The sequence below is a fragment of the Thamnophis elegans genome, chromosome 12 (genome assembly GCF_009769535.1).
Source record: "Thamnophis elegans isolate rThaEle1 chromosome 12, rThaEle1.pri, whole genome shotgun sequence".
Lineage (NCBI taxonomy): Eukaryota > Metazoa > Chordata > Lepidosauria > Squamata > Colubridae > Thamnophis > Thamnophis elegans.
The window spans coordinates 37,596,373-37,622,354 of NC_045552.1; the positions used below are offsets into that span (position 1 = coordinate 37,596,373).

General features: G+C 36.2%; 1 protein-coding gene across 1 annotated transcript in view; it reads left to right on the plus strand.

Moving 5' to 3' along the window:
- ATRX (ATRX chromatin remodeler) overlaps positions 1–25,982 on the plus strand; it is a 95,146-nt gene that overhangs the window by 22,608 nt on the left and 46,556 nt on the right. The window contains exons 7-13 of the mRNA XM_032227783.1: positions 714–823; positions 2,796–2,863; positions 3,582–6,295; positions 15,645–15,717; positions 22,263–22,393; positions 23,117–23,296; positions 25,844–25,937. Coding sequence (XP_032083674.1) covers positions 714–823; positions 2,796–2,863; positions 3,582–6,295; positions 15,645–15,717; positions 22,263–22,393; positions 23,117–23,296; positions 25,844–25,937 — 3,370 coding nt within the window. The remainder of the gene's footprint in view (positions 1–713; positions 824–2,795; positions 2,864–3,581; positions 6,296–15,644; positions 15,718–22,262; positions 22,394–23,116; positions 23,297–25,843; positions 25,938–25,982) is intronic.

Sequence of the window (25,982 nt, forward strand, 5' to 3'; positions counted from 1 at the left end):
AAATCTTTGTTATTGTCTTTTAATGTAGCTCTGTGTGCATGTAGAATCTGCAACATGAGAAAGTTGTGAATGGACTTGATGAATTAGAAATGTTTTTTGAATTACAAAACTAATTGTGAGACTGATGCACAATTCCCATGCAAATGTAAATCAGGCAAATCAGCAGAACCTATATGTAGACTTGAAAATTCGATAAATAAATATTAATTATTTTGAAAATGTGAAATACACTCTTATTTAGAAGTTGAAACTTATTTTTGTTCAGTTTGGGATCTTTCTTAAAAGCTTGTTAATCCTGTTGTCTTTATAAGTCATATGGCATTTATATATAAAAAATTATAATACTTATCCTTTTATTATTTATATTAATTATAAATTATAATTTAAAAGATATATAGTTGATATCTATTTAGAAATGCTTATTCATATTATGATACTAAATTACAAATGGAAGCTAATAATTTCTGTCTTGTAAAACTTTATTTGTTTAATAGTATTTTTTTACATGTCTTATAATAACCCCCCCATTCAGTATCAAATTATGCCATTGACATGAAGAATCTCTTTTCAAATTATACTGGATAAAATGTGCTAAAATAATATTTTACAGAAAAAATGAAGAGCTTCTAACACATTCTCTCCCTCTCTCTCTTTCCCCCTCTCCCTCCTTCTCCTTCCCTCCCCCCCTCTTCTGGGGTCTGTCTCTCTGGTAGAGGAAGGACTTCATGGAATTGTTAGCTGTACAGCTTGTGGTCAGCAGGTGAATCATTTTCAAAAAGATTCTATCTACAGACATCCAACATTGAAAGTTCTTATATGTAAGGTATATATATTTATATATTATCTTTCTATCTCTCTCTATGGACTGACATTCTCATGAATGTACCAATAGACTGGAGATAAATTTATTGAAAATCCACTTTGAGGGTGTATGCACTCATGCCCTGATTTTTGTCTTCTGCGATCTAAAAAATATCATCTCTTTAAACTTGTCTCATAAAAATATGGATTTTGAAATAAGACAAAAATACTTTTGAAACAAGAAAATATCAATAGTTAATGCAGTATCTAGGCAGTTACTGAAGTTCTTTCTATCTCTGGTCAAAAGAGACCTGATGCATCCAGAAAGGGAGAGCGCATTTTTCATTGTTTTGAAAATGTTTTAGACATGTTTCTCCTACAGAAATCAGGAACATTACTTTTATTGGGGGGGTGGGGAGGCTCAGGGCATTATGATTCCAGATAAATTGATGGTATATAAAAAGGAAATCTTTACTTCCAAATAAGTCTTTTCAGAACCTTCTTAGGTAATAGCTTCCTAGTTTCCCTGCAGTATCCCTACTTTTTAAAAAGTTAGTTGGGCAAGTCTGAACATTGTAATTCAAGATTCAATACTGTAGTTCAAGAACTAGTGACTTGTAAAATGTTTATTGGATACTATCCTCATACAAACATACACAGGCAACAGAAACATACATATATACTCTTACATTTTTTGTAATACACACAAACATACACACAGAGATCCCGTACTCTATATATTAAATATACAGGGTGTACCAAAAATCAAGACCTATAGGCCAATCACAATATGCTTCATTAATTTTAATTTTTTTCAGAGAATGTTACTATATAGGTAATACTTGTTTATCAACCATAATTAGGATCAGTAAGTTTGTCGCTAAGTGACATAGTCACTAAGTGGAAAATCACATGGCTGTGATTGTGCTTAAAGTTTTACTTCAGCTTTCATTTGGTTTACAGTGTCAGAAGGATATAATGCCAAAGAGCTAATGAGCCCCAACAGTGGTCAATGTTTCTGGAGCTCAGTTCACAACAAAGCCAGATTAAAGGACAAACTTTAGCCTTTTTTCCTCATTCCCCTACCTTTGGGATGCATGGCACTGGGATAAATAGCAAGAAGGGAATTAATGTTTGTATTTACAATCATTGAAGAGGAAGAGATTACAAGATATTAAGTAGGAACAAACATTGAAAGCAATGCACTGTTGCTGGCTATTTGTACAGTGTGCTTGGGGCTCCAACCTCAAGCTGTTTAGGGAAAGAAAGTCTTATCAGTTACAGGCAGCAGCTGCCAGCTGGCTAATGATGGTCACAGAGCTGAGCTTCGTAACTTGTATTGTACTTTTTGGGGAAATGCTCCACTGCAGAGAAAAGCAGCTCACTGAGAGATTGCAAGGGGGTGGGAGAAAAAAAGGATCAGGCATAGGACAATTTGATACTGTACTAACTGACTGTAATGGCAAATATGTGACTGAGAGGCACAGAGATACTATGAAAGTCATAAATGTGGGCATTGGTCACAAAGCTGCTGCCCGAAGCAATCATTAAGCAAGGTCTTCTGTATTATGAATGTTCAAAGAGCATGCATCAAATGAGTAAAGAAACATTTAGAAGAAAATGATAATTCAAACATTTAATGTAATTTTAAATAATAAATTGTCTATGGAATATAACTTTCATACATACTATTTATAGTATGGCAGGATAGGGATGTAAACTATCTAGAGGCCAATTTGAAAGAAGCAGTGTATACATTTCATAAATAAAGCTTGACTCAGTTTCAGCTAAGTTCTGCCTAGTGTTAGTGGAGAAATAATATTGTAAATTATTTTGGAGCAAAAGTTGTGTTTTATATTTGATTGCAACGATGAAATAAACAAAAAAGGACCTCTCAGTGTCCTAAAAAAATGCATTAGCAAGAATGCTGCTAAGCAATATAACCCAGCAATTTCATTAAGCTTCCTGAAAAATAAAATGCTTTTTCTTGATAGACTTGCTTCAAATATTATATGAGTGATGACATCAGCCGTGATGCAGATGGAATGGATGAACAGTGTAGGTAAGTGTATAAAATTACCATCATTTAATTAAACCTGATAAACTGTTACCTTGCATTGTTTAAAATGTTCATGAAGTTGCTTCATTTTCTTTTGGAGAATAATGCAACTAATTATTTAACCACCCCCACCCCTATAGGATTTTGACAATATTAAAGGTTTTTTAATAATGCCCATATGGATTCGATGTATTAGAGTTAGTAAAAAACATGTTCCTACAGAAGTTGTTAATTGACTCTCTGTAAACCGCTTAGAGAGGCCTGAAAGGCCTATGAAGCGGTATATAAGTCTACTACTGCTATTGATCTTTAAATAGGAGAAATAGTTCACCTCATTCACCTTGCCTTCTATCTCTATAATTTGTATGATTTAACTTGCATTTAGTCCAAACAAAATACAGAAGTAACTGGAGAACAATTGAGGGGAAGTTGATAAGTTTTGGGATGCCAAGGTTTTTATAATGTGAGACAAAAGTGCATCAGTCCCATTGAACTCATGGTTTGAGAACAACTCTGAATTTCCAGTCTCATAAATTGCTGGCTACCCCTAGGGTATCTGGATTAATGCTAATTTGGCTTGTTCTCCTGTGATAGAAAATGGAGATAGTCCATTTAAAAATAATATAGCTCCTTGTATCCCAGTCCTGTTGTATATTAATGAAAAACTTCTGCCATTTGTTTATGAGAACATATTTTAAAAATGTTAAAACTTTAATTTCAGATGGTGTGCTGAAGGTGGAAACTTAATTTGCTGTGACTTTTGCCATAACGCATTCTGCAAAAAATGTATATTGCGCAATTTAGGCCGAAAGGAGCTGTCAACTATAATGGATGAAAATAATCAATGGCATTGCTATATTTGTCAACCAGAACCTTTGCTGGACTTGGTCACTGCTTGTGATAGTGTATTTGAAAATTTGGAACAATTATTACAGCAAAATAAGAAGAGAATCCGAGTCGACAGTGATAAAAATAAAATGTATGATAATTCCCTTAAATATTCTTCAAAGAAAAATAGTTCGAATTGTAATGGAGAAGAAAAGAAATTTGATCATCCATATTCTGGGGCTCTAACTTATTCTTATAAAGCATTAATGGTGCCAAAAGTACTGCTGAAAAAAACAAAAAAGCTTGCTGAAACCACAACTAACATGAATGCTAGTTTTATAAAGTTTCTCAAGGAGGCAAGTGAAAATTCTGAAATAAACAGAACAGTACATATACGTCAGCTGAAAGCTTTTAAGTCTGTGTTAAATGACATTAAAAAGACTCATGCAGCTTTGGAGGAAGGTCTGAATCTAGAGATTCAAACTCTGGGTGTTAAATTCAAACCGAAACATAACAAAGAGAAAGAAACAGAAATTAAAACAACTAACAACAGTGAAATGAAAACAACAGAAGGAAAAGAATTCAAAGAAACTAAAATTATATCGGAAGTCAGTGAGCCTTCCGGTGATCAAAGTGTGCCAGTAACAGAACAGACGGGCAACAAAAAATTAAACTGTAAAGATAAAAAGTCTGGCAAAAGTGAAGAGCTTGAATATAAACCTAATAACCTTGAAGCAACAGATATGGAAATTGTTTCTGTTCCCTCATCTGTTCCTGAGGATATTTTTGAATCCTGTATGGATGTGCAGAAAGCAGGTGGACAGAGTATTGCAAACCGAACAGAACATGGTTCAGGAAATACTAATAAATCTAAAGATAGTAAAGGTGGGACTAAGTTGGTACATTCTCCCAAAGTTAAGAAGGAGTTGGTTGTAAAATTGACACCCGTTTCCATCTCTTCTTCTCCTGTGAAACCTGAGGATCTAGATGAAAAACTGGAAAAGGGAGAGGACCAAGAAGATGGAAAAGAAAATTGTAGTTCTGAATGCATGCCAGAAAAAGATCTCCTTTCACAGGTGGAAGATCTCAGAAGGTCTCCACGAGTTAAAACTACACCTTTAAGGCGTCCAACAGACATAAATACCTTAACTTCGAATTCTGAGGAAGATAGCAATGAACCATATGATGAAAAGTATGGCAGAAAAACCACACAGTCCAAAAGGAAAAAAGACAAGGAGACTTCTCCGAGTGGCCCCGTTTGCAGTCCTCAGTCAAACAAAGAGCTTGCTATAGACCACAGTTCTGATTCTGATGAAATGCCTGCTGTTCTCCAAGAGGCAGCCATGATGAGCCAGAATTCTTCAGATGCTGATAGCAGCAATGAAGTGTCCAAAGATGCGCTAAATACATTAAAGAAGAGGGTGAAGGAGGAGAATGGAAAACGAAAAAGGAAAAGTTCTAGTTCTGGTTCAGATTTTGATGCTAAAAAAGGTAATTCAAATAAAGATTTAGGTGCTGCTAAAAAGAAACGTCAGAACTGCTCAGATTCTTCTAATAATGATTCTGAATTGGAAAGAGAAAATATCATAAAAACAGAGCAAACAAAGAAACCTGCAAAAGAAACGCCAAAGAAAGACAGTTACATTTCTGCAGAAGAGGAATTACCTAAACAAGAAATGAGAGAATCAAACCAGAAACAGCAAAATGAATTGACCAGTGGATTTTTAATTTCAGACAAGGAGAAGGCAGGCAGCTCTTTGGAAGACACACCTGGTAAAGAGACCCCTGTGAAAGAAAAGCAGGGGCAAAATGTCAAAGAAAGCGCGTTGAAAGGAAGACAGAATGTTTCCACTAGAAAAGACAATAGCATCACTTCAGGCAAGCAAAGCAAGCCACAGGGGAAGCTACGGAGTTTATCTTCCGATGATGCAGGACGGTCCCCAAAGCAAGAACAAAGTGGCGAGTCCTCAGATGAGATCAAGAAAGCCAAAAAAGAAAAAAGCACAAATGGGAGAAAGACCTCTGAAAGGAGGCAAAGTGATTCCTGTTCTGAAATTGAAAAGCCGCCTCCGGAAAAAGAAAGCTGCAGTGCTTCTGGAAGTAGCAGTAAAAACCAAAAAACACCTGAAGGAAAAACAGGAAGGAACTTAAGAGGGAGAACTTCTAAGAAACGCCAAGATAATGTTTCAGACGCTGAGAAGTCTCCCCCAAATGAAGTGGCCAGTGATCCTTTGGAAGACAATTTAAATAGAAAGGGAGAGAAAGCTAAAGAAAAGAAGAAGAACCCTAAAAGGAGGGATTCAAAAAAACCGAGAGGGGAGTCTCTGTCTTCTTCAGATGAAGACTTCTATGAGGAGAAAAAGAACAAAAAGAGAGGGACAGCCAAGAAGGGAAGTGGCAAAGGTCCCTGTAAAGAGAAAGGGAAACGCGAATTTAAAAAAACCAAGGACACATCGGTCAGTGCTGCTGCCACTTCATCCTCATCAAATGAAGCTGAAAATGAAAATTTGAATTCAGCAGGTGATGAAAGCAGCGATGAGCAGAAAATAAAGCCAGTAACAGAGAGTTTGGTGGTGAACAGAAAACTGGGAATTTTTCAGTCTTCAGGTGTGCAAATGATTACATCTAAATCTTTGTTTATTATTTCTTTAGAGAAATATCTATCTATCTATACGTTTTTGAAATTTTACCAATTTTTTTGAAGATTTTCATTTTTAGGTGCTTTGCATTTAAGTTTCAGGATGATATTTGGATTAGTGCTAAATTGCCAGTCTTGTTGATATGACTGTTAAAAAGAAGAAATTAAATACAATGGTTAAGCAGGTGCTTTTTGAAAGCCCTTTTTCCTTAGGAGAACTGTGCAAAATAAAATTGGATTTCAATCTAAAGTTTCCAGCATTTTCAGTCAGCTACTAAAATTGCTGACTAGACATTCTGAAAGCTGAAATTTAGGTACACGGGGTAGGTACATTTAGGTGCATGGAGGAATACAAGGGTAAGAAAATTCACTTGGAACGATGCTGTTTCACAACTGTTTTGTCTTTTTTCTTTCTGTTTTCTGCTAAACTTTGCCTTAATGTATATCTACCATCCTGAAAAAGGAGAAAGAAAAATGAAAAATACTCATAGCTCGTTGGCTTAAGCAAAGTCTAATAATGGTGTTGCTTAGAGAATAGACTGTTTATAATTCATGGAAATGAAATAACTGAGATGTTCAACATATTTGTGTGTGTGTGTAAGCTTTTTGTTTCAGTTTATTGGTAGAGGCATTGATTCAGATTTTTTAATGCCTTTTTTCACAAAATTGGTCAAGACTACAATGAAAATATAAAACTATTATTCAGTAGTTGCAATACAGAACAGTTAAAACAACCAGATACAAAGTTTTAGCTATATCCCAATTTAAGATTACCTTTCATAAAAAGTTGGCTAGATTTTCTAAAAGAGAAGCACATAATAGCATGCGCATGGAGACAAGTAGTTTTAAGGCAAAATTTCAGAACCAGTTGACAATGAAATGCCACAGCATACGGATACCTATTAGGGCGTGACAAGTTTTTAAACTTTCAATTTTTAAACTTTAGGGGTGCTCAAACATTATGACATGCTTGGGGATTGTAAAGATATTCTCTTTAAAATAATTTAGATATGCTTAGTAAGTAACTATAAATATAACTTCTTAACCTTTTTGTTTCATTTCTAGGGCGTGTCAAATTTTTCAACTTTCAATTTCCAAACATTTAGGGATGCTCAAAAGTTGTGACACGCCTTTGGAAATCGCAAAGATAGCTTGGTTACTTTAATATAATTTAGATGTGCTTGGTAAGTAACTGCAAAAATATAACTTTTAAACATTTTGTTTCATTTCACAAGTTCAGCTGTCTTTCTCCTTTTGTTAAACGTTATTTTGTCTTGAGAGCGTTAATACTGCTGGCCTCGTTTCCAGTGAGTGTGATATCTGATCTGTAATGACTTTTTTTTTAAAAACAACAAAACTGGGAACATTCACTCACATGAGCAACCTAATTGGGACTGGCAGAGACTTGCTGCTGTCTGATAATGTCAGACATTCTCAGATATGGCCTACAGTTAAGATTACAAAGTAGCAATGATATTAGAAACTACCCAGCAGCCAGTCTTGCAAGAGACATATATCCAAAAGTGTTTGAAAAGTGGAAACGAGCAAACAGTTCTTTTGTGACCATTGTTGTAAATTCACAAGTGGCAATCTTGAACAGGATCCAGGAGAGCTGGGATCAAACCAAAAACATATCTCTTGGAAGCAGAAAGATAGATGCCAAAGAGACTTTCACTGTGAAACTTGACAAACTGTTTGACATCCTCAAATAGGATGCAAATATCAAATTGTTCTGTGTGACAAATTTGGTTGCTCTGCTGGCTGCAAAACAGATGCTCAGATTAACTGTACCTGCCCTAAGGAGATGAAGACACCATTGAAAGAACTTGCTTTTGTTAAAGGTCAGAGAGACAAGTTTGGTTCTTTTGGATTGCACCAGATTGGTTTGTCAGATGTACCCGAGCAGAAATGACAAGGCAAATGTGGCAAGACAATGAGAGACAAAGGCTCGCTGAATATAAGCAGAGAATTATTGCAGACATTTTGATACTGACAAATGAAATAATTATCTCTTATGATGAAAATGATAGATAGATCACTGGTGATGAAGTTGAAGAGGAATGTGATGGAAGTTATGAAGAGGCCTTTGACCAGGGGTGTCAAACTCGCAGCCTGCAGGCTGGATATGTCACACATTGCCATGCCCATCCTCATTTTAGTGAAGGGGAAAAAAAGTTGTGATAAGTCACGTGACAGGTTCATTGCTAACCAATGCAAGTTCCACAGTGAACCGTCATGCCCAATCAACAGAGAGATGTGTGAAACAGGTCACAGTGGCAACAAGCAGAGTGTAGATGCAGGAGAAACATGACAGTTATATCAGAGGCTGGGAAGCAGATCGGCGTCTTGAGGTTGAAGAACGAATCAAAACTAGGCTTGATGAAGAACTCTTTAAACATTTTTGTAACTTGGATAATTTTTTCCTGGTTAGCTTGTGATTGCATAGATTATTTTTTGCTTAGCTAGAGATTCATGCAGAAAAAAACTAGCATGTGTAATTTGGGAAGATAAAGTTAATAGTATTTTAGTTACAAGAGCCTTTTCTGGGGTATATGATCAGACGTGGAATTACCATACCAAGCTAAACATTATGCAATTGGAAAAATAATGGCAGATTTGAATTCTTGGTGTAAAAATACATTTTTAGAACTCCTCACTGAAAAAAAAATCCAAAATTAATTTTAATTTTATATTTTATATTATATTTAATTTTATATTATATGACCCACCCCACTACCGATTCTTCCTCTGGAAGGAGGGTAGATATACACAAAACGCTTTTACCTTCCCACCAAAGTGGTACCTATTAATCTACTTGCATTTACATGTTTTAGAACTGTTGTGTGTCACTCAGGTCTTCAGCCCGGGCTCTCGGCTCCCCAGCTGGCAAGCTCAGTGTCTAACCATTGAACCATTGTGCCTCCTGTGTGCACACACACATTTAAAAATGCTTGTATTTTATTAGGCATTTTAAAGAAGATATATAAGCAAGCAAGAAAAATCAATAAAGTAACAATTGAAGAAAAATGGACTTTAAAATATACAGATTTGTTTTCCAATATATCATTAGTTAATTATGAATGACTAAATACATTACATCAGCTTAAGATTTTGAAAAGTGCTGTTACATTTTAAATTAAATACAAATATAAAAAACCAGATCAGCAGGATATAAATCACTAAGATTATATGCTACAGTAAATTTAGTTCAAGCAAATTTTGTTCTAATATAGATGTCCTGTAAAATCAAAAAATGGACTATAGAGAAATCTAGATTACAAATTCACTTATTAAGTTGTAAGGGAAGAAATTCCTTTATTGCATAGCTCTCATTGGGAAATCTCTCTTAGAACCTTATATTAGACCCTTCCCACTGAGAATATATGCTTGACCTCAGGCAAAATTAATATTCTAACATTTATGTGTATATCCTGATTATTTAATATAAGGGTTAGTCATTTGTTATGGTGTGAATAATGATGATAATGATGATGATATTTTAAAGGCATTTAAGTTGCTAGTCATCCAGACAGTTTCTGGAAGCAAATTCTGTAAGTCAGTTGGGTGTTGAATGGATCAAAACATGGGTTGGAGGGCTAGAAGTTGGAGGATCAGCCTTGGAAGCCTTGAAGTAACTCCTACACAATTTGTAAAGGCTGTCACTGTAATACAGTTTTGAACTTAGAAAAAGGGAAGATTAGTAAATACGATTGTAGGTAATCATGTTACCTTTATTTTATTTTAATGTCATTATAAATAAAAAGGTATAAATTTAGCTTTTCCCTCAGCTCTCCAGTCAGTTTCTGGAGGGTGCTTGTCCATTAGCTAATTACAGCCTTTTTAGTAGCCCAGACCTGCATATCTCTGCACTAAACAATACTTTCCTTTCCATGGTTTATTGAACAACCTAAAAGTGGCTTAGTTCACATAATAGAAATGAAAGACCCTAGAATGGCTATAGTGTATGTTTCACAAATTGTAGATCAGCAGTCAATTTTCTATGGATTTCCTGATCTGCCAGGATTGAAATACATGAGATGGGGCAGACCTGAAGTTCTGTACTTTCTCACTGGGGAGTGAGATCCATTGTGTGGAAGAGTCACTGATATTATTTTGTTGACAGACTATTTGAATATTTGCAAATAGATAAGAAGTTGTGAAAAATTACTGGTGCTTGCAGAAAATCACTATAGCCTACCTCCTTTTAAAGTAATAGGCTTATTTTTACAATGTAAAGTAAACTGCCTGATTCAAATTCCTACTCAAGTATTTCAAAATGCACTATTCATTTCAACATAGTATGAAAAAATCTTTATATTAATTTGCTCAAGGTTTATTTGTTGTTTCTTCTTCTTGTGCCTTATCTGTCATTGGACATTGGCAATATTGTTGGCGATCCTATTTTTATCAACAGCCATACAAAAGAGTGCTGCTGAGTTTTGTCCAAACCTGTCCCTTAGGTTTTGAAGCCATGATGTTCTTCTTCTGCCTGGACCTTGTTTGTCTTCAATCTTTCCCTAGAGGATTAAGCGTATTTTTCTGGGTGTCGTATCATATGTCCAAAATATTCTAACGTTCGCTTTTTAATGCTTTTGATTATTTCCCTTTGCTTTCCCAGGCGGCTTATCACCACCTCATTTCTGATTTTCTCAACCCAACTTATACATAATAGCCGTCTGTAAATCCACAAAGAACATTAATATATTTAGAGAAACAGTTTGATCAGGCTAGATCAAAGCTCGAAACCAGGAAACATGGTGTTACACTCCTGCCTTAGGCACAAAGCCAGCTGGTTGACCTTGGGCCAGTCATTTTCTCTCAGTCCTAGGAAGGAGGCAATGGCAAACCACTTCTGAAAAATCTTGCCAAGAAAACTGCAGGGGCTTGTCCAGCCAGTCTCCCAGAATCAGACATGGTTAAATGGAAGGGAAAAGAAACCGCAAATGTTAAATTGGATTGCATTTACTTGCAGTTGCATATGTATCACGTTGGAAATAGTTACAGAATGGTCACATAACATTCATTCTCCAGATAGCATAGAATATTTTTTATTGGTCAATTGTGATTGGACAAACAGAATCCATCTCCCGTGCATAAGCTCAATCAAAATTTGTATAGCCAAAGAAGTAGCACTTTTACAATGACATGCTCATTTTAATTACAACATTCTTAATTATATTTAATGTACTGGAGCTAAGAAACAGCTATGCTGAACTTCTCAAATAACAGAAACTGCTATAAGATGGGCCCAATGAAGAACAGGGGCCCCTAAAACCCTTAAGAGAAAGCTCTATTTGTCCCTCTTATGTGGAATCAGGGCTAGGAAGCATAGGTATGTCTGCTGAGAAATAGAACACCTGAGCAACGGATTAGCTCCCTTGGACACAAAAATATAACCACTGAGCTTTGGGCAGGGTTTGGAGAAGACTTTTAAAGTCCTCGGTTTAAGAGACCAGCTGTTTGTTACTTGGCCTTGTTGCTTTTTCTTTGACAGACTTTGTATATTTGAATCATTTGGATGTTATTTGGCTTCTTATGTCGCAGATTTCCTCACAATAGTTGTTACACAAATAGGCTTCTACTAGAACCACTAGAATTTTTAATATGTTATTTCAAAGTTTTCAATTCATTAAATGTTTTCTATACCCATGAAATTGAGAAGTTACCCAGATTTCTGTAACAAAGTGAAGAAACATAATATTGATCCCAATCAATCCCTGTGACCATCTCTAAATATTGTATTGCTTCAGGCCAAATTGCTTATCAACTAGCCACCCAACACTTAAGTGGTGTCTTGGTACTAATCTTCAAATTTCACGTTGCAAGGAATGCCCTGCGTACAAAGAGGAACTATCAGTTCTCCAAGCTAGATTCAAGGGATGGCTTGTAGAATGAGAACTTAACTCTAATAGTTCTTACATTGCTTCTACATTAAATATGCCAAAAATCAGAATAGTACTGATATAGTACTGTTCCAACTAAATGTTTATTAAAAGGCCTAAGTTTTCATGAGCCGCAGTTCACTTCATCAGATGGAGATGACATGCGTTGTGCACGAAAGCTAAGGTTTTTTTTAACAAAACTCATTTGTTGGAAAAGGTGCTTCCAGACTCATCCTGATTTTTGCCTACTACAGACTAACCTGGCTTTCTTTCTGAGATGCCTTTGAGTTCATAAGAAAATTGTGGGCCAGTTAGCTATAAAGTTGAGGAATGGCCATTCACCAGGTTTTGAAAATCATGATCATTGATGGTATTGATGTACTGTTAAAATGAAGTTGTGGGAGAGGGATTCATCCCAGAGAAAAGTGATTTAGCATTTACAAATGAGAACACTTTGTAATGTAGCATCTGTTTATTGATGTTGTTGGAATAAGTGCAGTATTATACCCATAGTAAATTGCACTCCTAATTTTATGGACATTATTTTTTCTATAATTTATTAGTCAAATTGTACGAAGCTTCTTGAATGAGAAGCAAAATGTCTTCAAAGAAAAACCAGAAAGTCCAGTTGTCTCTTGAAAAAATACCTTTGGCTAAGGTATTAGCTAAGCAAAAAATAATCCATGCAATCATAAACTAACATCAGAAGGAAATTAGCTGAGTTACAAAAAGGTTTAAGTGAGTTTCATTAAGCCTTGTTTTAATTTGTTCTTCAACCTCAGCTGCCGACTTGACTTGCTTCTTGGCGTCTGATATAACCCTCACATTTCTCCTGCGTTTACACTGTGATTGCTGCCTCTGTGACCCGTATCACACATCTTTGTTGATTGGGCATTTCTGTGGCACTTGCATTGGTTCGTCAATGAACTTCTGACGAACTTCTGTAGTCAGTTTGCACATCAAAGGTGGCTCATAGACATCTTCAGACAAGTAAATGGGCTCCAGCAGAATGGATGTTCTCGCATTGATTAAAGGCGTTTTTCTTGCATTTCTGAAAAATCTCTCAGCAGGTCATCGTCTGCATCTCTCAAATCAATCATCTTTTGCATACCAGCTATCCTCTTGAATATCACCTGAACACAAGACTTTCTGGATTATCATTTCACTGAAAGCACACTATGCTTAGCGCTGGGTGGTTGGCAAAACAGCATCTACTACAAACTTGTTTTGCAGTCTGACTTGCTGCAGCTGGAACAACACATGAAGCAGGGATGTTTTACTTTGATGTTGAACCAGCAGGAGTAGTGCACACCAATGATATATTCCATGATCACTCCTAAGTTTTGAGGAGTTTTTGCATTTAAAGCCATGTTTTGAAACCCATATTCAACAAAGCCTGTTTGCAGTTGTCAACCAGCATGAATGGTTTACGGGGCCAATTTCCAGAAGAACTAGATCTGTGTGAAGTTCTCCTGTCCTTGTTGCCTGTGTGATTCTATATCCATACACTTGATCAGTAGAAAGATCCTTTACCACACTGTCACTCAGTGAAATGAGAGGCTCACTAATTGAAACTCTAGGGAATGAAGGATCAACGTCAAGTCCTGTTGCAATGTCTAGCAGGTTGCCAATTTTACCTGCACAATTGTTAGACAAGGTCTTCCAATTCAGTTTTGTGAAAGTGTCATGGGGGTAACTCATTCGTGTGGGGTGCACACACCAACCAGATCAACTTCCGGTCAAGCTTGACCTCTACCCAATGCATGGCACCACCTTCCCAGCCAGTATTAACATTTGTAGAATCTCCTCCAGTGGCCTTCAAGCTTTTGTCAATGCCTGCCTTCTCCCTGAAATACCCCAAGTTATCTGCAATTACTTGAGCAGGTTTTCCTGCTTTTGAGCCTTTCTCTGAAGGAAATCTTCCACCTGGCTCACTGCACACAGAATAATGTTCTTTGATGGTTCTGGGGAAATGCTGGTCTGAATTGTTTGCTTTCAGCATAACTTCAGTTGCATTTATATGGCTGTCAAAGTAGATGCATTCTACTTTGCCCTTCTTACAGAGCTCATCCAATTCTTGATCTAGGGACTTCATAATCTTGTCAACTACAAGTCTTTTGTCTTCTTTGGTGATCAAGCCAGCAACTATGAAGGCAGCTGTGTTAATGGCACCAGTGGCACGTACACCAACACCGTATCTTATGCTCTGCATAGCGGCATTTGTTATTTCTAGTCTATTCTGTCTTTTCTTTTGAAGTAGAGGACATGTGTGTTTGGTCATTTGTCAGTATCGAAATGTCTGGAATACTTCTCTGCTTATATTTAGCAAGCCTCTGTCTCTCATCATCTTGCTGCTTTTGCCTCATTGTTTCTGCTCGGGTACATCTGGCAAACCAATCTGGTGTGATCCCAAAGAACCAAACTTGTCTCTCTGACCTTTAACGAAAGCAAGTTCCCTCAATGGTATCTTTGTTTCCTTAGGATAGGTACAATTAATGTGAGCATCTGTTTTGCAGCCTGCGGGGCAGCCAAATTTGGCACACAGAACAATTTGACACTTGCATCCTGTTTGAGGATGTCAAGCAATTTGCCAAGTTTCACAGTGAAAGTCTCTTTGGCATCTAGCTTTCCTCTACCAAGAGATATGTTTTTGGCTTGATCCCAGCTTTCTTGGATCTTGTTCAAGATTGCCACTTGTGAATTTACAACAATGGTCACAAAATAACTGTTTACTCGGTTCCACCTTTCAAGCACTTTTGGATATATGTCTCTTGCAAGACTGGCTGCTGGGTAGTTCCTAGTATTATCACTACTTTGTTCTCTTAATAGTAAGCCATATCTGAAAATGTCTGACAGCAGCAAGTCTCTGCCAGTCCCAATTAGGTTGCTCATGTGAGTGAATGTTTCCAGTCTTGTTTTTTTTTTAACACCATTACAGATCAGTTATCCGACTCATAGGAAATGAGGCCAGCAGTATTAACACTCTCAGATAAAATAGGTTTTAACAAAAAGAGAGGCTGAACCTGTGAAATGAAATGAACAAAATTTTTAAAAAGTATGGTATTTCTGTAGTTATTTACCAAGCACATCTAAATTATATTAAAGTAACCAAACTATCTTTACAATTCCCCAAGCCATGTCACAACTTTTGAGCACCCCTAATATTTGGAAATTGAAAGTTGAAAAATTTGACAGGCCCTAAAAATTTCCCTTTTGTCTTTCTGATTTTAGAAAAATAGTTGTAGGGTGTATAATTCTTCTTTTTCACACGGTTGAGTCTTGCAGAATTTCTTCTATAGCGCATGGGATTTGGGTGGCTTTACACATTTGGAAAGAAATGGCATTTCCCCAAATAGTGGAGATGGTATCTCATAGCAATGGTAGAAGAAGTTTTTCTCTTTGGGTCAAATAAGTTTCCCCCTTTTTTTTTCTAAAGGAGATGAAGGAGAGCATCAATCTGCAGCTGTGGCAATGGAAGAAGAGGAAGATGACGACGACGCGGAGAATAGGTATGATTCCACCCGTAAGGACTTTAAAAAGATTATAACACACCCTAGGCGTGGGCTCAAGCGAGAGCAACGGAGCAGCAAGCAGGTTATAAAAACCAGAAGTGCCTGCCTTGTACAGACTCGCTCACAGGCTTCCCGCCAGCTTGAACGAGAGGCCAGAAAACAAACCCCCCAATCCAGAAATGAAAAGAAAATACGATTTAAGTGTTAAGTCACACACCTTGCATAGGGTGTGTTATAAATGCAGCACTGTCCATTTTAAGTTTCCATGTATAATGTGGATTTTGTGTAAATTGTACAACTCTTTAAACAAAAAGCAATTTGATAATTACAGCTCTCCACAGGAATGGGAGATGAGCAGTTATTCAATATTGATAGCATTCTGATGGCACTTGAATTCCTATAAATTAGCTCTTACAAACACTTGATCAAAACTAGCCAGAAGTAGAACATGCTTTTGGAGAAATCCGTTTCCTAGCATCCTGAATTACAAATTCCTATAATTTCAAAACTCAACATTTGGTAACAGTAATATAATGACTTGAATTTGTGCCTGCTTCAGTCATTTGAAATTTTATTAGCTTTGTTTAGACTACAGTCGCATGTTAAATTGAACATGTGCATACATGTATATTTGTTAACATTTAATGTTGAAATATCACTAGTTAAGGATTCCGTTTTGTAGGCCTAATAAACTTCATAATGCATGAATTCTGTAACTGATATAAACCAAGAAAGAATAGAATAAAATGATTTTTTAAATTAATAGAACAGGTTGCAATCTTTAGTGACTTAACAGCAGGAAGCCTCAATGAACACAGGAAAACTTAAGAAGATATGCAGAGGATTGCACTGTTACAGAATTGACAACATGCTTTTGTTAAGGCACCTATGGCTAATGTTGGTTATCAAGCAGTTTCTTTGCAGGAACTGTTTCAGCAAATTCAATAGAATATTTTGGGAGTGATAGATATCCATTTGGCTTTGTGGGGCTTAGAATGATTTGTTACTAAGTAAACTGGTTTTTACCTAGAGAAAACAAAACATAATTTTTTGTACCTGAAACAAATTTTAACACTGAACTTGCTCTCCAGTGTGGACCTGGTGTACAGATAAAATGCTGCTATTCTAGGTTATTACTTGCTTTTCATATACAATGTTTAAAAAATGTTTGAAAATGAACTTTAGTATCTGTTTAGGGATTGCTATAGAACCAGTGGTGAGGAAATTGTTTAAAAATTCTGTTAAGACTTTCAAAGAGTCGAAGTAGAGTTCATTATTTCATTGTTAAGTTTTAAAAATTAATTTCTAGTAGAAAAATATATATAAAAATCAAAAACTGGATTTTTCAAAAAATTCACAATGCTTAGTAAATAAATTTTAATTTTACTCATAAAATTCCTGGAATTGCTTTAATGTTGGGAAAAACCAAGAATACTGTATTATCCGGGAATAAAATTGATCTACCTCTCTTACATGGAGCTGGTGTTCATAGACATGTCATCTTAACCAATATATATGTTGGTTAACATGTATTCAAATGCATCATTTTTGCTTCAGACTCCAATTAAGTAGTTGGTTCCATATTAGAAGGGTCCCAAGAGCTGTATGTAGAAAGACCACCGAGCATGGAGACGCTGCTGCTTCTCCCCCCTGTTGTGGTATCTTCAATCTCATTCACTGAAGAGCCGCTCATGCAGCACAAAAATGTTACCATCCCTGCTCCCATTTGCAAGCTGAACTGATTTTGCCTGCGCATGGGATCTGCCGTTGGGAGTTACACTGTGATCTATCACTCCAAAGTTTTAAGTAAATGTGCTTAGGCTTGCAATTTGACTTGCTTGCTTTTGCTTTTTTAATGGATGAAACAGTTCTGCCAGGCCAAAGAAAGATGTTAAGAGATCTGTAGTATTGTTACAACTTAGACAGTTCTATTTAAAACTTTCTTTTTTTTTGAAGAAACTATTTTAACATGCCTCTTGTTAAAAATGTTAAAATTAACTTTGCCAATTTGCAATATTTTAGTGAGTCTTAATATAACAGACAGTGCTGTATTTCATTGTGGTGTGTATTTGTTCATGATTGGTTTGTCTGAATTTTTAAATAGTGCTGTTTTAATATGTTTGGAGTTATTTTGTTCATTAAGAGATTCATAGTGTATTCATGCACAATGCCTTTGAAGTATTTGATGGATGCAATAAATTTTTGTAAAACATGTTTCTCGTCCAAGCATTTAATTTAAGAAACACAATTTTTCTACTAAGATATAATAGGAAACAATTTATTTAGCTATTGTCATTTATATTGTCCTCATAATATTCAGCTTACCATTCTTGGAAGTTTCAAATTTTAACACTATTTAGTCATGTTATGTCAACTAAATTGAACTAAAGTATGTAATGTTTTTAATTTACTCTCATACTCAGAGTATGTCAAATATGTAATTGCAGACATACTTGGTATGGTAGTTGGTAAGACATCTTAGAAAACATGTACATGGATTTGGGGCTTTTACCTCTGACCCTCTGCATGATGGACTTCCAATTTGCTTAACACTCACCTCCCCTTGCTATAAATGTTGATTCATGAGGTTGTGGGTACAGGAGATCATGTCCAGAGCTGATATAAAAAAATTGCCTGTGGTGGGGAAAAGTAGAAACTACACATGTGACTGTGGAAATATATACGCATTTAGTCTTGCAGTTGAAACTGCAGTAGATCAGGATACAGTAGAATTGGAAAGGAGTAAAAGCCATTCTCACATCAGTACTATAAATTGAATAAACATTTGACGAAGTCACTAACAATCTTGTTGAAGAAAAATAAGGCAGTATTAGCTTCTGGCAATGGGGTCTGCAAATAACTGCCATCTTGGCTATTAGAACAATAATTTAAAGATGGCCAAATCCAGAAGACATCAGAGATTTAGTTTCATTGACCATTAAATGTATTAGTTGTGACTAATGTACTTCAGATCTAATTCATATTGTTGCTTTTAAAAGGCCTTTTAATGTAGTTTATATTGTGGTGAGCATATGCTTCACATTCTTTATATCACAGTATGGGAAGGCTGGATGATAAACCTGAGTGATACACTAGATAGGATTTGTCAATCGTAATTGTGTTTACTAAATAAAGATTTAATGAATAGCGGGTTGAACTTTTCTGAAGTTCATTCCCATGGCTGCATCTCCTTTCCTAGTTAATTAGCAATTATTGTTTTATAGCAGTCAAAATGGACTTTATTTGAAACAGCAAATCATTTTACTATCAGTTATGACTTCAACAGATTAACAGAGTTGAAAAGGACCTTGTAGGTCATCTAGTCCAACTCCTCACTTAGAATGTGTGTCTCCTTTTGGAAGTCAAACTATCTGATATTACATGTCTTGAACCCCAAGCATAATTTGAGATGATTTGCTTCTGTGTTCCCTTGGTAAAAGCTAGGTGTGGAAACACTAAATACAACAATTTGATCAGAAATTGAAATTGTCACATTTAGTTAAAAAGTTATAGAAAAAACCTCAGCTTTTGTCAACACTTCTGTTTTTCTTTGGCTTTGCTTTCCATAGAAACCAAGGTCAAAATCTGTAGTAGGATTCCAGAAATGTGGAATCAGGTCTACTCAAAATAAAAATCCGTAAATGACTGTTTATGGACAGTTCTAAATTTTGGGGGTGGGGGTGTGTGAAACAATATTCAGAGGTAACCAACTTAATGTCAAGTAGTCATTTCTAACCATTGTGTTGTTCATGAAATTTAACATGCTGGTTAATATACCTGTACATCTTGTGATCTAATGGAAGAAAATGTACGAGTTATTCATGGTAGACTAGCAGGCTCAAACCTGTTAATTTGGACAGCAAAAATACACAATGAGAAAAAGCATATGAGGCTGCTCTCTGAGCTTGGTTGCTTTCTGGCAGATGCTTCGTTACCCAAACTAGGTAACGTCATCAGCACTGATGCTGTTGCCTAGTTGGGTAATGAAATGTTTGCAAGAAAACAACCCAGCTCAGAGAGCAGCACCAAGGTCCCCTCATTTCAACCCTGAGCTACAAATATTCTCCTTTAACAGCACAAGCATATTTTTATAGGGGTTGGTGACTTTTAAATCCCAACGTAGGTCAAAGTTGATGTAAGGAAGCCTTCCACTTGAAGCTCTTCTCCTTGTTGCAATCCTTTTGGTTTCTTGCTAGCAGAGTTTCTCCAGCTATGCCTTGCTGCTGTTCTAGTTTGCTGGCCAGTTTAATTCATTGCTTTGGAGATATCCAAATGTCTTTGATACAGCATTGGAGAAAAGGATGGCTATGATTAAATAGTTAAACTTTCTTTTGTGTTAAGTTTTTCCTTCCCATTCAATTTCATTGAAGAAAAGTGCTCCCTGAAGATTTATATTAGTTTGGCATTTTCCTAGTTTTTTGTTTTATTAAGGAGAACCAATACTGTACATACCAAATTTGAGCCCTTTGGATCTGTTTTAGTCCAGAAATACCTGTGCATCATACTGAAAAGGTGTGATAAAACTTGAGGAAAGTCCAAGGGAATTTTTCAAAGTAGTATGGTGGCATTCTGTACTAAACCAATTCACAAAGATCTAGATGCATATTTGAAACTCTGCAGCACTTAAACATTTCAGGTATTAGTAAAAACTGCTTATAGTTTTATTCCATAGACTTTTCAGAGACACCCGTTTTCCCTGTCTCTGATTATTAGTTTTATATATATCTGGGAAAACATGCAGCTGAGATTCTTAGAAAACTATGGACAAACCGTCTCGGTTTGCTCTAATTTCTTTTCTGTCACTGAGAACTAGTTACTGTGCTGAATGTGGACCAAGAATCTGAAAAACATTATTATTATCTCTTTTATTCATTAAACATCAAACTCAGTCAACTGGACATTTAAAATATATCACAAATACCATTGACTGGTGCTAATGGTTGATACGGGTTGCTGCCAGCATCCTAGGTATTAACCAAGTTTTTATTATTATATTGTCCATTATAAGGTGTATGACAATACATGACTGTGCTTAATCTGCCTTTGTTCCAAGCCAGGGCTTTTGAGGTTCATTATCTTGCACAGTACTAAAAAATAGCACTCAAAAACTGGCTTTTAAACTTTGTCTTTAAAATGATATTTCATTATTATTATTATTATTATTATTATTATTATTATTATCATCATCATCATCATCAGAATACGATGACCTGCTTCTATTTTAAATTGCACCAGTTAGACCCATCAGCACAGTTTTAGGTTCTAGTATGATTGCCTTCAATTCAAGGCCTTTGCAATTGGCCTTTTCTGTATCCTGTGATATCTGCCCACGAGAAGGAGAGGACAAAGTTTGCCTTTATCATTATTGGGTTATTGCTGTCTGTTTGGAACTGCCTAGCTTGCCTTGGTATGAGGAAAGTGAGATTCCTTTGCAGATGTCCCACTGGTACATGTGCTTTCGGTACTATGAGTAAATAAAAAGAGTTTGACAGTCAACAAGAACCCTTAAGCCAGGAAAGCCAGTCTAATGGGCTTCCTTTGGGTAGTGTTGATGGACCACTAATTGTCTGTCCATTATAAGGTGTATGACAATACATGACTGTGCTTAATCTGCCTTCAAGTTCCTAGCCAGGGCTTTTGAGGTTTGTTATCTTGCACAGTACTAAAAAATAGCACTCAAAAACTGGCTTTTAAACTTTTTCTTTAAAATGATATTTCATTATTGAAATATGATTGATACAGGATCCTGATATTCAGCTAAAATTGCTGTACTATAAAGATTGATAGTATATACTGTAGAAAATGGAAGTTAGCACTGAGGTGGTATAAACAGCAGCTGCAGAAACTATAGATAGTCCTTGACATATGACCACAACTGAGCCCAAAATTTGCATTGTAAAGCAAGACAGTTATTAAGTGAATTTTGTCCCTCTTTATGATCTTCCTTGCTACGGTTGTTAAATGGATCATCTAACATTGGTTAAGATGATCGTTAAGTGAATCTACCTTCCACATTTATGTTGTTGGTTAGAAGGCCGCAACAGGTGATCACATGACCTTGGGGCATTGCAACTGTCAGGATACATGCTAATTGACAAACATCTGAATTTTGATCATGTGACCATGGGCGTGCTACAGTGGTCATAACTGGGGAAAACGGCCATAAGTCACTTTTTTCAGTGCCTTGTAACTTTGAATGGTCACTAAACAATTGGGAGTAAGTCAAGGACTACTTGTACAGCAAACTAATCAGTTGATAAACTTTGAAAAGGTTTAACAACTCCTGCTTCCACAAGCAGATTGATACTCTAGAGCAGTGTTTTTCAACCTTGGTGACTTTTAAGTCCTGTGGACTTCAACTGGGGGATTCTGGGAGTTGAAGTCCACAGGACTTAAAGTCGCCAAGGTTGAGAAACACTGCTCTAGACCAAATTCCATGGCTGATGGCCATCCGTTGCTCAATTTGTTTAATAATGCTTGATCGGCTGATTGGTTGTTATTGGTGAACCAATGGAATACACCTTTTTTGTTTTGCTTCAAAGAATTGCCAAGAAAATGCTTTTAGAAGAAATCAAAGCCAATCTTTCCTCAGAGGAGGATGCTTCTTCTGATGAAGAATCCAATGATGGGAAGAAAAAGAAAGGAGGGCGAGCCAAAAACAAAAACAACAGTGGTAAGACCCTGACAGAAAAACAAATATTTGAACGCATTTTCATATCAAAGTGTATTATAACAGTTCCTCAATAGCGTACTATTTACTATAACCAGCCAAACATTAAATGGTAAATGATGGTGAAATCCACTATTAGGTTAATTCCAAGATGCGGGGTGGGAGTGGGGTTAACATCTTGGCTGGCTTCATAAAAGGCTTGGAGGAATTCATAAAAACCATGGGAGTCAGTGGGGGTCTGCCTCTGAAGCCCCTCTTTCTGCCTGGAAACAAGTGGGCTTCCTTGTGCCGTTGCTTGGCCAGACTACTGGACTAGATAGAACAGCATTCTCACCCAGGTTCTGAATACGTCACTTAAACTTTGCCCCAAGGATTTTTATTTATCTGCAAAATTGAGTCTTTGGATTCCATGTTGCTTTCTCTCCTCAGCACCACTTTTCTAGTTCTTAAGAGCATTCCTCCCCGAATGGATGGAGCCCAAATATTCAACTGGATTGAGAGGTGGTTGGAGAAGGATGACCAAAAAGCTATTTTACCACTTAAATGTAACTTGCTTGGTTAACAATACTAGTAAAAATAATGATTTGTTCAATGCTTTTTTCAGAGACTGTTATAATGCAGTCAATTCATTATTATATTGATATAAATCTGATACTGATATAAATTAGAAAATATTGTGCATGTAAGTATTTTTTAAATGTTTTTTGTTTTGTTTTCCTGCAACAGGAGAGAATGAACAAGAAGATGAGTTTGACTCGGATTCAGATGCTGAAGAGGCCAAGAAACCTAGATACAGGCACCGTTTGTTAAGACATAAATTAACAATGAGTGATGGAGAGTCCGAGGAAGAGAAAAAGGGAAAATCTAAAGAGGCAAAAGACGTTAAACGCAGAAATAGGAGGAAGGGTATTAAGTCTGTTTATATTGATGTGTGTGCATACTAACAAGAGCTTTGTTGGCTTAATTATTTTATTACACATTTACTGTTAATGATGCATAATGAAATGCCCATTTCTTCACAGCTGCTTTAAATATGGCCCAAGGGGTTGGATATGTCTAGAACATTTTTTTTAATCACTAAATCTTATCCTTGTTTTCCTATTTCATTAAAAAAACACTTTCTGTGAAGTGGATAGTTTACTGGTGGTCCTCACTTAGTGACTATCCATTCAGGGACCATTTGAAGATAAAATGGCACTGATCAAGTGGTACTTACGGTAGACAGCCTCAAAGTTATGGCCATTGCAGCGCTCCTACAGTTATGTGCCGCCATTTGGGTTCTGGGCAGCCTGCCCAGATTTACAAGTGCAGCCCCCTCCCCCCCAACCTCTTCCCTTATGGTTTCCCTGCCCTCCAGCCCCACTGCTTCTCCCAGCTGGTTTTTGCCCTCTTCTTCTGATGAGAGGCTCAGGGAATTCTGATCAGCAAGATCACCATTCCATTTTGGCTGCTCCAACTTCTACACTTAATGGTTTAGACAGAATAGTCACATTTATAACTTGAGGGAGGCTTTTTTCTCAAGTGAATCTGGATCAAACCCATCATGAAGCATAGATAAACATCATCCTCTGTCAGAGATTCTGTCTAAAACATATTTTGTCCTCTGAGGTCCTTTCGGTCTTAGTCCTTTAATAATTCATAAAACCCTCAGTTGGAGTCTATGCTGCTTTCAAGACCTTGCCTTTCTCTTTCTGCATCACTAAAAAATAAACCATAATGCCTTGAGAAGGGGTTATTAGTGGTGATCAACTTTGTTAGAAGGGTATTAAAAGTATCAGTCCTTTCAGTCAGCGATTCTCTCTTTTATGTACCTGTGAGCAAAAAATATTCTAGGAACAGAATATTCTGAAGAAATCGAGATGTTCAGTTTCTCCTAAAGATCATGTCAATTTGGCTATTCTGCAGGTGGGCTAATAGTTTTATGGAAGTTCATCTTTAAAACAGAAAGAATCTTTCAAGCTAGAGTTTGAAAACTGCCAGAGTAAGTAGGTTGGGGTCAGAGAAGGAAAATGTTGCAGAATCTGAGGTTCATACCTGATCAAATACACCATAATTCTTTCCCTTTTATCTGTAAGGTTAATTATTTTTTTCAATAGAATAAAAAGTTACATTCTCTCCCCTTCTGTAGCCCTCTTAATGGACCAAGATAGTAGAGAGCACATTATAAGTTGTTTTAAAATGTTTTTAAAGGCATTTGGAAGAAATGTGTTACTGCAGATTTTTCTTGCCAATTGGGAATCAGGCTAATTATTTCCATCCATTCATTCTGATTCATTGGGTACCTCTCTACAATATCAAAAAGATTTGTTATTCTTGTCTTTTCAGATTAACAGACAAGCTTTCATGCCCTACAGCTCACAACTGATGCAACTCACAAATGCTAATGCTTTGTTGTAAAATTGGCCAGTCTGCAAAGATAATACCAGGCTTTCTCTGATTGTTGGCTTCCATGTCTCTCCACCTAGATTGTTGTCCTTGAATAAGGCATCCAAGAGCACAGCCCAAGGACGAGTTTCTTTTGTCTTAAGAAAGTAGATCTCTTTTACTCATAGTTAGGTAGTCACTTTTCTCTCCTTCTTTTGTGATCCTCAGTTTTAGAATAGCCTTATCTTAGTTCTTGGGACAGAATTGGAGGGAGGCTCTATTAAGACTTTAATATGGGAAAAGAGATTTAAAATGTTGGGACCTTTCACTTTGGAAAAGTTGGAAGAGAGAATCCATGGTTGGATGGCTAAAATGGAAACAAATCTTCAATCCAATCTTTCATTTTATTTGTATATATTTTTCAGAGTATTAATATTAGCACTTATTAATAATAGTTCCAAAGCAACATTGTGTATCAAAACTGCAAGACATTTCAGAGGCAAGCATTTTGGTGTCAAACTTGAAATGAACTGTCCCAGTTTACCAGAAACATCGCACTGCTTTTCTAAAAACTCTTGAAGTATTTAAATGAAAAATATTGAATTCAGAATGCTTCTGGGATTAAAGAAACAGTTGCAACAGTGAGCTGGATTGGAGTAATTTTCAAACTTTAAAATTTTACATTAAAATCATCATGCAGATCGCAATTGTATATTAATTTTTGCCTAGTTTTTCACTTCAATTGTTTGACTTGCATGTTTATTCCACATCACTGTTGGAATATCTGAGAGACCAAGTTAGGGTCAGATCATTATGAAGAAAAAAAACAAAACTAAGAGTCAACAACAAATTGACGGCACATAATTAATTATTGAAAATCAAATTTACAAATAATATACACATTTCAATAGCATTTGTTTTACTAGGCAGATTTTTATGACAGGCTTGCATTTTTACATGACAACAGGATATAGTTTTCCTTGTTTCTTGTTAACTTGATGTTACTTTGGACTTCTGTTTAACTAATTAAGCTAACTTTTATGAAAATGTACTGTTTCTTGATACTTTTTAAATTGTTTTATCTTAAAGTGAGCAGTGAGGATTCCAGTAGTTCAGAAGCCTATGAATCTGGTATTAGTGAAGAAGTGAGTGAATCTGAAGATGATCAACGTCCTAGAACGAGGTAGCATATTCTTTTGATGGCCGGTCCTAAGTCGTATTTTGTTAG